The sequence below is a fragment of the Eleutherodactylus coqui genome, chromosome 5 (assembly GCF_035609145.1).
Source record: "Eleutherodactylus coqui strain aEleCoq1 chromosome 5, aEleCoq1.hap1, whole genome shotgun sequence".
NCBI classification, from domain to species: domain Eukaryota; kingdom Metazoa; phylum Chordata; class Amphibia; order Anura; family Eleutherodactylidae; genus Eleutherodactylus; species Eleutherodactylus coqui.
The window spans coordinates 19,455,741-19,470,083 of NC_089841.1; the positions used below are offsets into that span (position 1 = coordinate 19,455,741).

At 46.5% G+C, this 14,343-nt stretch overlaps 2 protein-coding genes across 2 annotated transcripts in view; both read left to right on the top strand.

The window, feature by feature from the left end:
- LOC136629069 (zinc finger protein 585A-like) overlaps positions 1-14,343 on the top strand; it is a 92,498-nt gene that overhangs the window by 69,252 nt on the left and 8,903 nt on the right. The window lies entirely within an intron of this gene.
- Positions 4,169-10,778, top strand: LOC136629059 (gastrula zinc finger protein XlCGF66.1-like). Its single transcript, XM_066605184.1, has 4 exons — positions 4,169-4,249; positions 9,886-9,989; positions 10,330-10,509; positions 10,592-10,778. The coding sequence occupies exons 2-4, from the start codon at positions 9,912-9,914 to the stop codon at positions 10,730-10,732; spliced, it is 399 nt and encodes a 132-aa protein (XP_066461281.1). The 5' UTR covers positions 4,169-4,249; positions 9,886-9,911; the 3' UTR covers positions 10,733-10,778.

Genomic DNA, 14,343 nt, shown 5'->3' on the forward strand with positions numbered 1-14,343 from the left:
CAATTTGGACCCCAGAAGCATATCACATAGCAAATATATTTATTTGCACTAACAGGGGCAGCAATGGGGGACTCTCATACTACTGGGGCAGCAATGAAGGACCCTATCACTATTGGGGTGGCAATAGGGGACCCTATTACTACTGGGTCCGCAATGGGGGTTACTATTACTACTGGGGCCGATATAAGGGACAGTATTTGTTAGGGTTGTGTTGTGCTGGTATCTTTTTCCCTCAGTGTTGCAATCAGCACAGGTTCACAGGTGGTTGATTTAGCTGTCCAGGTTGTTTGCTCAGCTCAGCTAATCCCCATATATATGTGCATATATGTCTGTTCAGCTTGCTATGATTTGTGTCTTGCTGCCTCTGCAGTGCTCTGCTACATCCACAATACACATACAGTACAGGAGCGTGTACATTACACACATACAGCTCTGCTACATCCACAATACACATACAGTACAGGGGCGTGTACATTACACACATACAGCTCTGCTACATCCACAATACACATACAATACAGGAGCATGTACATTACACCCATACAGCTCTGCTACATACACAATACACACAGTACAGGAGCGTGTACATTACACACATACAGCTCTGCTACATCCACAATACAGTACAGTACAGGATCGGGTACATTACACACATACAGCTCTGCTACATCCACAATACACATACAGTACAGGAGCGTGTACATTACACACATACAGCTCTGCTACATCCACAATACACATACAGTATAGGAGCGTGTACATTACACACATAGAGCTCTACTACATCCACAATACACATACAGTACAGGAGCGTGTACATTACACACAAACAGCTCAGCTACATCCACAATACACATACAGTACAGGAGCGTGTACATTACACACATACAGCTCTGCTACATCCACAATACACATACAGTACAGGAGCGTGTACATTACACACATACAGCTCTGCTACATCCACAATACACATACAGTACAGGAGCGTGTACATTACACACATACAGCTCTGCTACATCCACAATATACATACAGTACAGGAGCGTGTACATTACACACATACAGCTCTGCTACATCCACAATACACATACAGAACAGGAGCGTGTACATTACACACATACAGCTCGGCTACATCCACAATACACATACAGTACAGGAGCGTGTACATTACACACATACAGCTCTGCTACATCCACAATACACATACAGTACAGGAGCGTGTACATTACACACATACAGCTCTGCTACATCCACAATACACATACAGTACAGGAGCGTGTACATTACACATACAGCTCTGCTACATCCACAATACACATACAGTACAGGAGCGTGTACATTACACATACAGCTCTGCTACATCCACAATACACATACAGTACAGGAGCGTGTACATTACACACATACAGCTCTGCTACATCCACAATACACATACAGTACAGGAGCGTGTACATTACACACATACAGCTCTACTACATCCACAATACACATACAGTACAGGAGCGTGTACATTACACACATACAGCTCTGCTACATCCACAATACACATACAGTACAGGAGTGTGTACATTACACACATACAGCTCTACTATATCCACAATAGACATACAGTACAGGAGCGTGTACATTACACACATACAGCTCTGCTACATCCACAGTACACATACAGTACAGGAGCGTGTACATTACACACATACAGCTCTGCTACATCCACAATACACATACAGTACAGGAGCGTGTACATTACACACATACAGCTCTGCTACAACCACAATACACATACAGAACAGGAGCGTGTACATTACACACATACAGCTCTGCTACATCCACAATACACATACAGTACAGGAGCGTGTACATTACACACATACAGCTCTGCTACATCCACAATACACATACAGTACAGGAGCGTGTACATTACACACATACAGCTCTGCTACATCCACAATACACATACTGTACAGGAGCGTGTACATTACACACATACAGCTCTGCTACATCCACAGTACACATACAGTACAGGAGCGTGTACATTACACACATACAGCTCTGCTACATCCACAATACACATACAGTACAGGAGCGTGTACATTACACACATACAGCTCTACTACATCCACAATACACATACAGTACAGGAGCGGGTACATTACACACATACAGCTCTGCTACATCCACAATACACATACAGTACAGGAGCGTGTACATTACACACATACAGCTCTGCTACATCCACAATACACATACAGTATAGGAGCGTGTACATTACACACATACAGCTCTACTACATCCACAATACACTTACAGTACAGGAGCGTGTACATTACACACAAACAGCTCAGCTACATCCACAATACACATACAGTACAGGAGCGTGTACATTACACACATACAGCTCTGCTACATCCACAATACACATACAGTACAGGAGCGTGTACATTACACACATACAGCTCTGCTACATCCACAATACACATACAGTACAGGAGCGTGTACATTACACACATACAGCTCTGCTACATCCACAATATACATACAGTACAGGAGCGTGTACATTACACACATACAGCTCTGCTACATCCACAATACACATACAGAACAGGAGCGTGTACATTACACACATACAGCTCGGCTACATCCACAATACACATACAGTACAGGAGCGTGTACATTACACACATACAGCTCTGCTACATCCACAATACACATACAGTACAGGAGCGTGTACATTACACACATACAGCTCTGCTACAACCACAATACACATACAGAACAGGAGCGTGTACATTACACACATACAGCTCTGCTACATCCACAATACACATACAGTACAGGAGCGTGTACATTACACACATACAGCTCTGCTACATCCACAATACACATACAGTACAGGAGCGTGTACATTACACACATACAGCTCTGCTACATCCACAATACACATACTGTACAGGAGCGTGTACATTACACACATACAGCTCTGCTACATCCACAGTACACATACAGTACAGGAGCGTGTACATTACACACATACAGCTCTGCTACATCCACAATACACATACAGTACAGGAGCGTGTACATTACACACATACAGCTCTACTACATCCACAATACACATACAGTACAGGAGCGTGTACATTACACACATACAGCTCTACTACATCCACAGTACACATACAGTACAGGAGGGGGTACATTACACACATACAGCTCTGCTACATCCACAATACACATACAGTACAGGAGCGTGTACATTACACACATACAGCTCTGCTACATCCACAATACACATACAGTACAGGAGCGTGTACATTACACACATACAGCTCTGCTACATCCACAATACACATACAGTACAGGAGCGTGTACATTACACACATACAGCTCTGCTACATCCACAATACACATACAGTACAGGAGCGTGTACATTACACACATACAGCTCTACTACATCCACAATACACATACAGTACAGGAGCGTGTACATTACACACATACAGCTCTACTACATCCACAGTACACATACAGTACAGGAGGGGGGTACATTACACACATACAGCTCTGCTACATCCACAATACGCATACAGTACAGGAGCGTGTACATTACACACATACAGCTCTGCTACATCCACAATACACATACAGTACAGGAGCGTGTACATTACACACATACAGCTCTACTACATCCACAATACACATACAGTACAGGAGCGTGTACATTACACACATACAGCTCTACTACATCCACAATACACATACAGTACAGGAGCGTGTACATTACACACATACAGCTCTACTACATCCACAATACACATACAGTACAGGAGCGTGTACATTACACACATACAGCTCTACTACATCCACAATACACATAGAGTACAGGAGCGTGTACATTACACACATACAGCTCTGCTACATCCACAATACACATACAGTACAGGAGCGTGTACATTACACACATACAGCTCTGCTACATACACAATACACACAGTACAGGAGCATGTACATTACACACATACAGCTCTGCTACATCCACAATACGCATACAGTACAGGAGCGTGTACATTACACACATACAGCTCTGCTCATCCAGCAGCAGACTCCTGCGGACACTGATCCCATCAGGTCATGTGACCAATGATTCCTCCCACATGGGTGATCACATAACAGTGACATTATGACAGATCCCGGAAGCTCGTGGCTCTGCAGTCCTGAGTGAGTTGAGCGGTGGAGTTTATTAGACCTGCAAGTAGTAAGTAAAATTTTTTCAGAGGGTCCCGATCACCTCTCGGGCCGCTGTGTGGGTTATGATGATGTTGGGGTCCCTGTTACTACTGGGGATGATATGAGACAATTAGTGCAGAGTTTGACTGAAAATCGGCCATGTATGTGCAGCTAATTTCATACTATGCGGCGCTCCCCCTCACCCGCTCTGCAGGCTTCCTGCTGTCGGCGCTCCCCCCTCACCCCCTCTGCAGGCTTCCTGCTCTCGGCGCTCCCCCTCACCCCCTCTGCGGGCTTGCTGCTCTCGGCGCTCCCCCTCACCCCCTCTGCGGGCTTGCTGCTCTCGGCGCTCCCCCTCACCCCCTCTGCGGGCTTGCTGCTCTCGGCGCTCCCCCTCACCCCCTCTGCGGGCTTGCTGCTCTCGGCGCTCCCCCTCACCCCCTCTGCGGGCTTGCTGCTGTCGGCGCTCCCCCTCACCCCCTCTGCGGGCTTGCTGCTGTCGGCGCTCCCCCTCACCCCCTTTGCGGGCTTGCTGCTGTCGGCGCTCCCCCTCACCCCCTCTGCGGGCTTCCTGCTGTCGGCGCTCCCCCTCACCCCCTCTGCGGGCTTCCTGCTGTCGGCGCTCCCCCTCACCCCCTCTGCGGGCTTCCTGGTGTCAGCGCCCCCCTCACCCCCTCTGCGGGCTTCCTGCTGTCGGCGCTCCCCCTCACCCCCTCTGTGGGCTTCCTGCTGTCAGCGCTCCCCCTTCACCCCCTCTGCGGGCTTCCTGCTGTCAGCACTCCCCCTCACCCCCCCCTGCGGGCTTCCTGCTCTCGGCGCGCCCCCTCACCCCCTCTGCAGGCTTCCTGCTGTCAGCGCTCCCCCTCACCCCCTCTGCGGGCTTCCTGCTGTCGGCGCTCCCCCTCACCCCCTCTGCAGGCTTCCTGCTGTCAGCTCTCCCCCCTGACCTCCTGTGCAGGCTTCCTGCTGTCAGCGCTCCCCCCTCTCCTGCTGTCAGCGCTCCCCCCTCCCCTGCTGTCAGCGCTCCCCCCTGCAATGTTGAAAATCCCACATGGTATGACTTTGCAGCAAATGTGGGGAGCCCCGCCCTCATCCTGAAGTCACTTCCTCCTATGTGCTCACTTCCAGGGTGTGTGACATCACTTCCGGCCCCTCCCACCGAGGACAGGACTAAGCTCAAAACTGTCCACAATATCCCATGTGTGGTCTGACCAGTGACTTGTAAAGAGGAAGAACAATGTTCATGCGCCCCTAGATCTCTTTTGACGCTGGTTGCTCCATTTAAAGGGGTTTTCTCATTAGGAAAAAAATCAATACTTACCTATTCCTCCCCAGGCAGTCTTCTTACCTCATCCTCTCCCCACCGATCTTCTCCTGGCCCATCCAGTCCCCTGGGTCACGTCACCTCCAGCCGTCCGTATCCTCCACTTCCTGTTTTGGAGCGTCCATTAGCTGCAGTGAATGCTATGAGTGACGTAGGTTTCACTGCCTAGCAGGGAATGCTGAATCCTCTGCAGCCTGCTTTAGTGCACATTCACGATATCTCGTCGTTAGTGTTTCATACAGTATAGTATATGATAGACTAGCGGCGAGTCATTACACATCCGCAGTCGCGCTAAAGCAGGCTGCCAAGGATTCAGCATTCCCTGCTAGGCAGTGAACTCTATGTCACTAGTGACTGGGTACACTGAGCTGCAGGAAGCAGAATGCCGGCAATGTGTGCTACGTCACAGGAAGAAGAGGATCCGGACGGCTGGAGGTGACATGACCCGGGAGACTGGAGGAGCCAGGAGAAGACCATTGAGGTGAAGATCTGGTAAGAAGACTGACTGGGGGGGAATAGGTGAGTAAAGAATCTTTTTTTTTATTATTTTTTTTATAATGACAGAATCCCTTGAATTTTACAGGCCACAAACTTCATGTGTTTTATCTATTTTACAAGCTTCTTAGCTGCTCATGTTTTTCACACAATGCTGTTAGTCATGTAGTGGACAGGAGGAGAGAGGAGAAGGGACAATACCTATCGATCCCGCCTCTGTCCTCGATCACTCTGCAGTATTGCAAGTTTAAAATCGTTAGAATACAGGCTGATTTATACACAACTTTCCGGGCTTCTGCACGCATGTGAAGCAAAAGCTCAAATCATCCACCTGATCCGTTCTAACGCACTCCGGAGCTCTACAATACTTCTGCACATAACGCTGCCACCACCAGCTTTTGGCATCAGTAAACTGGAAGCCGAATTATGAACACAGTCTTCACCGTTATGGTTTGTTGTAAAACGGACAAGGCTGACTTTTAAATTGCAGATTTAATCTAGAAAAGGCCTCGCAGTGCAATATATCTGATTTGTACAAAAATATAAAAAGGTTGTTCACGGGACATAAGGAAATACAGTAGAATACATAAAAGACAGATTTTTTTTTTAAAACTGGGGAAAATAAAAGAAAGATATCGGATTTGGATATTGGTCCAATGTTCCAATATATGCAGAGTCACTGAAGTGAATGGGACAGCCTTATGCTAAGGCGTATCTGTAGGATCTGACAATTTGGGGTCTGTAGGGTCCCACATTATAAAAGGACCCTCAGAACACTCCTTACCCCGCCCCCTCTGATGTCACTGGAGAGTTGGGGTGGAGTCCTGTATTCCTGGTGGAAAATCATAACTCCCCGTTTTCAGTCATATCTCAGCGGGAAAGCCCCCTCAAACGTGAATTTGGGCGTGGCATGTTCTTAGTCCTGATTTTACATATGGTTTGAGCCCACGCACGGATGGGTTGACATCCATATTTTCCCAGATATGCAGTTCTGGGTGCTCTGAGCCTTGGACCTCAATACCTGTAGATGAGTTTTGTTCGGCTGGTCAGACCGATTCTGAAAATCTAATTCATATCTGGCTAAGACCTTCATTCGCCCAAATATCATTTATTAAATGATTTCCTTCTGATGTAAAATTGGGCACCAGGATGTCTGCGTGAACCATCCAAGGTGCCAATCCATGCCAGCAGGGGCCTATTTAGCATCTCCTTGTCAGTAGCCGGTGGGACAAAGGGCTTCCTGTCCTCCTGTCCTACATCGAAGACTTGCCAGATACAAAGGAGAGGAATAAGAGATTAGAACACTGAATTCATCCAGCTTTCCCAGGGCCTGACAAATGACAACCATAACATGGAAGCTGAGATAGGCCCAAGGCCTGACCCATACAATGCCTGACAGCCTGAAGTCTGTACACCACACTGTGCTACTTATCCAGGAAACTGCCATCCAGAACTCATTATGGTCAACGGGGTCTGTCCAGTACCTTATCCTCTGTATAAGAATAGAAAGTCCTAGTGACTGAAGGACCTGATCCCTCTGACCACCAGGATGTAGACTCCTCTGTATAAGACTAGTACGTCCTAGTGGCTGAAGGACTAGATCCCTCTGACCACCAGGATGTAGACTCCTTTGTATAAGAATAGTAAGTCCTAGCGGCTGAAGCAGCAGATCCCTCTGACCACCAGGATGTAGACTCCTCTGTATAAGAATAGTAAGTCCTAGCGGCTGAAGGACCAGATCCCTCTGACCACCAGGATGTAGACTCCTCAGTATAAGACTAGTAAGTCCTAGTGGCTGAAGGACCAGATCCCTCTGACCACCAGGATGTAGACTCCTCAGTATAAGACTAGTAAGTCCTAGTGGCTGAAGCAGCAGATCCCTCTTACCACCAGGATGTAGAAGATGCAATCCTTTGCAGGGCAGGGTGAGGCTGGAGGGCGCCCCCTGCAGGTTTATTTTGGTGGCCATTTGTATGACCTTCAGGATGTTTTCCATCTGTCATCAGGAATGTATTAGCCCTTCCTCGCTAGTGATATTTGTTATCTCTGTGACGGCAGCGTGTAACGGGTTTTGCTATAGAATCGGTCGGCCTACTTTCTGCTACAGATTGGGCCCAGACGGGATAGGGCGGTGTAAACTTTACTGAGGTTTGTGCGGATTATTGGATGCCGCGATCCGGACGCTGGTAAACGTTTAGGTCGTGGAGTCAGTAAGTAATTAGTACAGAGAAGTAATTAGATGGGAATGGGCTCATCGTCTCACGCCTTTTCTGGAGGAGCCACGGGCATGGCTTGATAGGCATTCTGCCAGGACAGCCCGGGGCGTTACAGAGGGCCCCTGGCTGCCATGACACCTGCACGGCTCCCTGCAATCTCATCCCATTTAACCCCTTGAGTGGCGGGTTTCCTACCACCCTGTCGTGCCCACCAGGGCAGGTTTTTTAAAATGGTCTAATCATTGAATTTCAACTAGTTTTGCAGTTGCGTCTCAAGAGCCATAACTTTTTCATTTTTCCATTGACATGGCCATATAAGGGCTTGTTTTTTGGGGGACAAGTTGTGATTTTTTAAACAGGGGGGAGATAAAAAAGAAATGGGGGAAAAAAGAAAAAAAAAGGGGCCATGTCATTAAGGGGTTAAATAATGTATTAACTTCCTTCTCTGGGTCATTACGACGCATGGATACCACATGTGTGATTGTATTTTTGATTTTCTACAAAGTAAAGGGAGACAAGTGTTTTTTTTATTTTTTTACTTTTTTTTTTTTTAAATTTTTAATTTTTTTTTGTCCCTTTAGGGGACTTCCACAGGGACCCATCAGAACCCCTGATCACATTCCGGGGGTCCGATGGTGACAGCCCTTTACATGCTGCAGTGACAACCCTTTACATGCTGCAGTCACATAGACTGCAGCATGTAAAGGGTTAACACAGCAGAGATCGGAGGTTTTCTCTGATCTCTGCTGTAAGAGCTGGTACCTAGCTGTCCTCTGATAGCCAAGCACCAAGCTCTCCCTGCCACAGAGACCATCGGCTTGCTTCTGACAAGCCGATGGTCTCTATGGCAACTTGTAAACAAAGCAGGACATTGCCGACATGGCGGCAATATCTTCTGCTGGTTTTTCAAAGCCCTTGCTTTGTTCTCTGTGGGTCTGTGCGGGCAGAGCACATTGTCACAGCTTGTGGCATTGTGCTCTGCAGCTCCCATAGTGATACATAGCCCGGAAATCTTCCGGGCTATGTCACTATGAGCAGTGGAGCTCGTCCCCGGAAATTTTCCGGGCGTGCCACTCAAGGGGTTAAATGCCGCTATCAGTATTGACAGCTTATCGGAGTTGGTATCAGCCGCAGTAAACAGCCGGCGCTCGCGCTGTATGGAGGGAGATCGCCGCGCGTTCATACATACCCCGACGCTGCAGGACGTACATGTACTACCTATAGCACTAAGGGGTTAAAGGATTCCAGCAAATGTTTTTATAAAATTTCCTATTAAATGAATTCCTAATAAAGTATTTCTAAGGTTCTCCCACATTAAATGCTGCTATTAAAAATCCTACTTGTCCCTCACAATACCGGCGCTCATCCAGCTTTATCAGCAGATATAATAGAAATTGTCGTTGGGCGGTGGGGAGGAGAAATGGCTGCAGGAAGGGGTTAACGGGAGGCTGTCCGGAGGATTCTGCTGCCCGATGTCACACATACATCCCAACACGCATGTACATTGCAGACATCTATATTGTGCGCTAAAACACTGCAGCGCTTCAGAGAAAACCCCGTAAAAAGCAGCTGAACTTGGAGATGTTGGTTTTTGTGGTTTTTACATCGGTTCATATTGTTTCCATTCAGGTCCCTACAGGACTGATTCATCAGAGATGGAGAAGGACAGAAACAAGATGGCGGAGAGTGTATTCAACCTCACCCTAGAGATACTCCTCCAGCTGACTGGGGAGGTGAGAGATTCTGATGATGTCACATTACATCATTCTTATCTATGGTAATAACAGATGATGTCACTGGAGAGGGGAGAGATTCTGATGATGTCACATTACATCATTCTTATCTATGGTAATAACAGATGATGTCACTGGAGAGGGGAGAGATTCTGATGATGTCACATTGCATCATTCGTATGTATGGTAATAACAGATGATGTCACTGGAGGGGGGAGAGATTCTGATGATGTCACATTACATCATTCTTATCTATGGTAATAACAGATGATGTCACTGGGGAGGTGATGGACTCTGGAAATGTCTGTAGTGATATTTATTAATGTCTCCCCATACGCAGGATTACACAGTAATGAGGAAGACCTGTAGTGATGACTGTCGGGCCCCTGTGTGTGATGGATGGGGAAGACCCCTGAGCCCAATCATGGGGCCCCCACCTCACCCCCCGATACATGAGAACATCAATGTACAGAAGATTCTAGAACTCGCCAACAAGATGATTGAGCTGCTGACCGGAGAGGTGACGCTGCAGGGAATGCTGGGACATTATACAGTAACAGCACTGCAGGCTTCTGGGTAATGACTGTATATTGTGTTGTCAGGTTCCTATAAGGTGTCAGGATGTCGCTGTCTATTTCTCCATGGAGGAGTGGGAGTATTTGGAAGGACACAAGGATCTGTACAAGGAGGCCATGATGGAGACCCGCCAGCCGCTCCCATCACCAGGTAATGGATGTATTTAGGATCATAGCTGTGGAGGGGTGATGTGGGGCATGTGCCCCTGGTGCTTGTAGGCAGGAGTGGGGTGTGAGCCAGGCAGGACACTGTGCTAGTTGGATTAGTAGAGCCATTTACTACACAGTTGTTGATTATAGTCCGTGTATAATCAGAAGGCCTACATATCACCAGCACACATTTAGGCCCCCGGCACATGGGCGGAAATTTACGCCCGTCGAAGCTGCCATAAGATTGTGTTAGAAAACGCAATCCTATGCAGACAAGCGCAATTTGTCCGCGCGAAATCACGTGCGGAAAGCAAATGGCGGTATGCTGTATTTCTGTGCGCGGTTCTGCGAGCCCCGCACAGAAATGTCACTCCCCGGCTGGCGGCTCCGCTCCGGCATGTGCTTGCTGGCTGGCAGCTGGCACATTAACCCCTTCATGACATGGCCTATTTTGGGCTTAAAGGAGATGTCCCGCGCCGAAACGGGTTTTTTTTTTTTTTTAACCCCCCCCCCGTTCGGCGCGAGACAACCCCGATGCAGGGGTTAAAAAAACCACCCGCACAGCGCTTACCTGAATCCCGGCGGTCCGGCGTCTTCATACTCACCTGCTGAAGATGGCCGCCGGGATCCTCTGTCTTCGTGGACCGCAGCTCTTCTGTGCGGTCCACTGCCGATTCCAGCCTCCTGATTGGCTGGAATCGGCACGTGACGGGGCGGAGCTACACGGAGCCGCTCTCTGGCACGAGCGGCTCCATAGAAGACTGCTGAAGACCCAGACTGCGCAAGCGCGGCTAATTTGGCCATCGGAGGCCAAAAATTAGTCGGCACCATGGAGACGAGGACGCTAGCAACGGAGCAGGTAAGTAAAAAACTTTTTATAACTTCTGTATGGCTCATAATTAATGCACAATGTACATTACAAAGTGCATTATTATGGCCATACAGAAGTGTATAGACCCACTTGCTGCCTCGGGACAACCCCTTTTAGGACCAAGCCTTATTTTTCCAATCGGACATCTGTCACTTTATGTGCTAATAACTTTTGAATGCTTTTACTTATCAATGTGATTCTGAGATTGTTTTTTCGTGACATATTGTACTTTATGTTTGTGTAAAAATTGCATCAATAAATTTTGTCTTAACTAGGAAAACAAATCGAAATTTACAGAAAATTTGGAAAAATTGACAATTTTCAAACTTTGAATTAAACTTTCTGTAAGACAGATAGTCAAACACCACAAAATAGTTAATAATTAACATTTCCCGTATGCCTGCTTTATACTGCAATAATTTTTTAAGCGTTATTTTATTTTTTTTAGACTCCACAAAGTATATAAATTTAGCAGTCATTTTTCAAATTTGCTAGCAAATTTCAAAATCTGAATTTTTAAGGGCCAACTCAGTTTAGACGTGGATTTTAAGAGCCTGTATACCAGAAAACCCCCACAAATCACCACATTTTAAAAACTGCACCTTTCAAAGTATTTAAAATGGCATTTAGAAAGTTTATTAACGCTTTAGATGCTTCACAGGAATTAAACAAATGTGCATCAGAAATTAGAAAAATTCAATTTTTCTACAGATTTTCAATTTAAAACCATTTTTTCATATAAAACAGCAGGAGTTGGCAGAGAAACAAAACTCGGGATTTATTACCAGGATTCTGCAGTTTTTAGAAATGCCCCATATGTGGGCGTAAACTGTTGTTCACGCACATGGCAGGGCTCAGAAGAGAGGGAGCGATATTTGGCTTTTTGAATGCAGATTTTGCTGGAATAATTTTCAGACCCCATGTAGTGTTTGCAGCCCCCGAGGTACCAGTACATTTGAAACCCCCAAGAATTGACCCCATTTTGGAAACTAGACCCCTCAGGAAATTTATTAAGGGGTGTAGTGAGAGGTTTGAACCCACAGGTGCTTGAGGAATTTTTTTAACAATTTGAGTTGAATACGAAAAATTCCATTTTTTCACATAATGTTTAGCTTTAGGCCCAGATTTATAGTTTTTACCAGGAGCAGAAGGAGAAAAGGTACCCCATGATGCGTTACCCAATTGCTCCCGAGCACGGAAATGCCCCATATGTGGGCGTAAACTGTTGTTTGGGCACATGGCAGGGCTCAGAAGAGAAGGAGCGATATTTGGCTTTTTGAATGCAGATTTTGCTGGAATAATTTTCAGACCCCATGTAGTGTTTGCAGTGTCCCTGGGGTGACAGTACATTTGAAACCCCCAAGAATTGACCCCATTTTGAAAACTAGTCCCCTCAGGGAATTTATTAAGGGGTGTAGTGAGCGGTTTGTACTCATAGGTTTTTCAGGAATTTTTTCAACAGTTTGAGTTGAATACGAAAAATTCAAATTTTTCCTGTAATGTTTAGCTTTAGGCCCAGATTTATATTTTTTTACCAGGAGCAGAAGGAGAAAAGGTACCCCATGATGCGTTACCCAATTGCTCCCGAGCACGGAAATTCCCCATATGTGGGCGTAAACTGTTGTTTGGGCACATGGCAGTGCTCAGAAGGAAAGGAGCACCTTTTGAATGCAGATTTTGCTGGAATCATTTTCAGCCCCCATGTAGTGTCTGCAGTGTCCCTGAGGTACCAGTACATTTGAAACCCCAAAGAATTGACCCCATTTTGGAAACTTGTCCCCTCAGGGAATTTAGTAAGGGGTGTAGTGAGCGTTTTGAACTCATAGGTGTTTCAGGAATTTTTTTAACAGTTTGAATTGAATACAAAAAAATTCTAATTTTTCCAGCAATGTTTAGCTTTAGGCCCAGATTTATAGCTTTTACCAGGAGCAGAAGGAGAAAAGGTACCCCATGATGCGTTACCCAATTTCTCCCGGGCACGGAAATGCCCCATATGTGGGCGTAAACTGTTGTTTGGGCACATAGCAGGGCTCAGAAGGAAAGGAGCGGTTTTTGAATGCAGATTTTGCTGGAATCATTTACAGCCCCCATGTAGTGTCTGCAGTGCCCCTGAGGTACCAGTACATTTGAAACCCCCAAGAATTGACCCCATTTTGGAAACTTGTCCCCTCAGGGAATTTAGTAAGGGGTGTAGTGAGCGTTTTGAACTCAGGTGTTTCAGGAATTTTTTTAACAGTTTGAATTGAATACAAAAAAATTCTAATTTTTCCAGTAATCTTTAGCTTTAGGCCCAGATTTATATTTTTTACCAGGAGCAGAAGGAAAAAAGGTACCCCATGATGTGTTACCCAATTGCTCCTATGTGCAGAAATGCCCCATATCTGGGCGTAAACTGTTTGGGCACATGGCAGGGCCCAGAAGGGAAGGACTTGGCATGTGGGTTTATGTACAAGCTGTGCGAAGTACATCGGGGTAAACCGTCAGGGCAACAGTCAAATTATAATCTCAGGGATGTGTGGTATGTCTTAAAACAATTTTTTATACACAGGCCGGGTTGTGTGGGGCACGTTTCGCAATGATGTATGGTGTCCTTTCTTATCCCTTGTTTGTAGCACACTCTGCACTTTTTTTGGGTCCTTCCCTTCTTCCCAGTGGAGGGAATTTCACTGGGACAATGCTGCCCTGGTACAATCCTCGTGGCCTCACTTCCAGAAGTACTGGGCCTCTCCCCCACCTCCTGGTCCCCAAATATTAGGGC

Coding starts and splice junctions, on each gene's coding strand:
- LOC136629059 (XM_066605184.1), top strand. CDS start 9,912: ATGGAGAAGGACAGAAACAAGATGGCGGAGAGTGTATTCAACCTCACC. Junction 9,990..10,329: donor TCCTCCAGCTGACTGGGGAG/GTGAGAGATTCT, acceptor CCCCATACGCAG/GATTACACAGTAATGAGGAA. Junction 10,510..10,591: donor TTGAGCTGCTGACCGGAGAG/GTGACGCTGCAG, acceptor TTGTGTTGTCAG/GTTCCTATAAGGTGTCAGGA.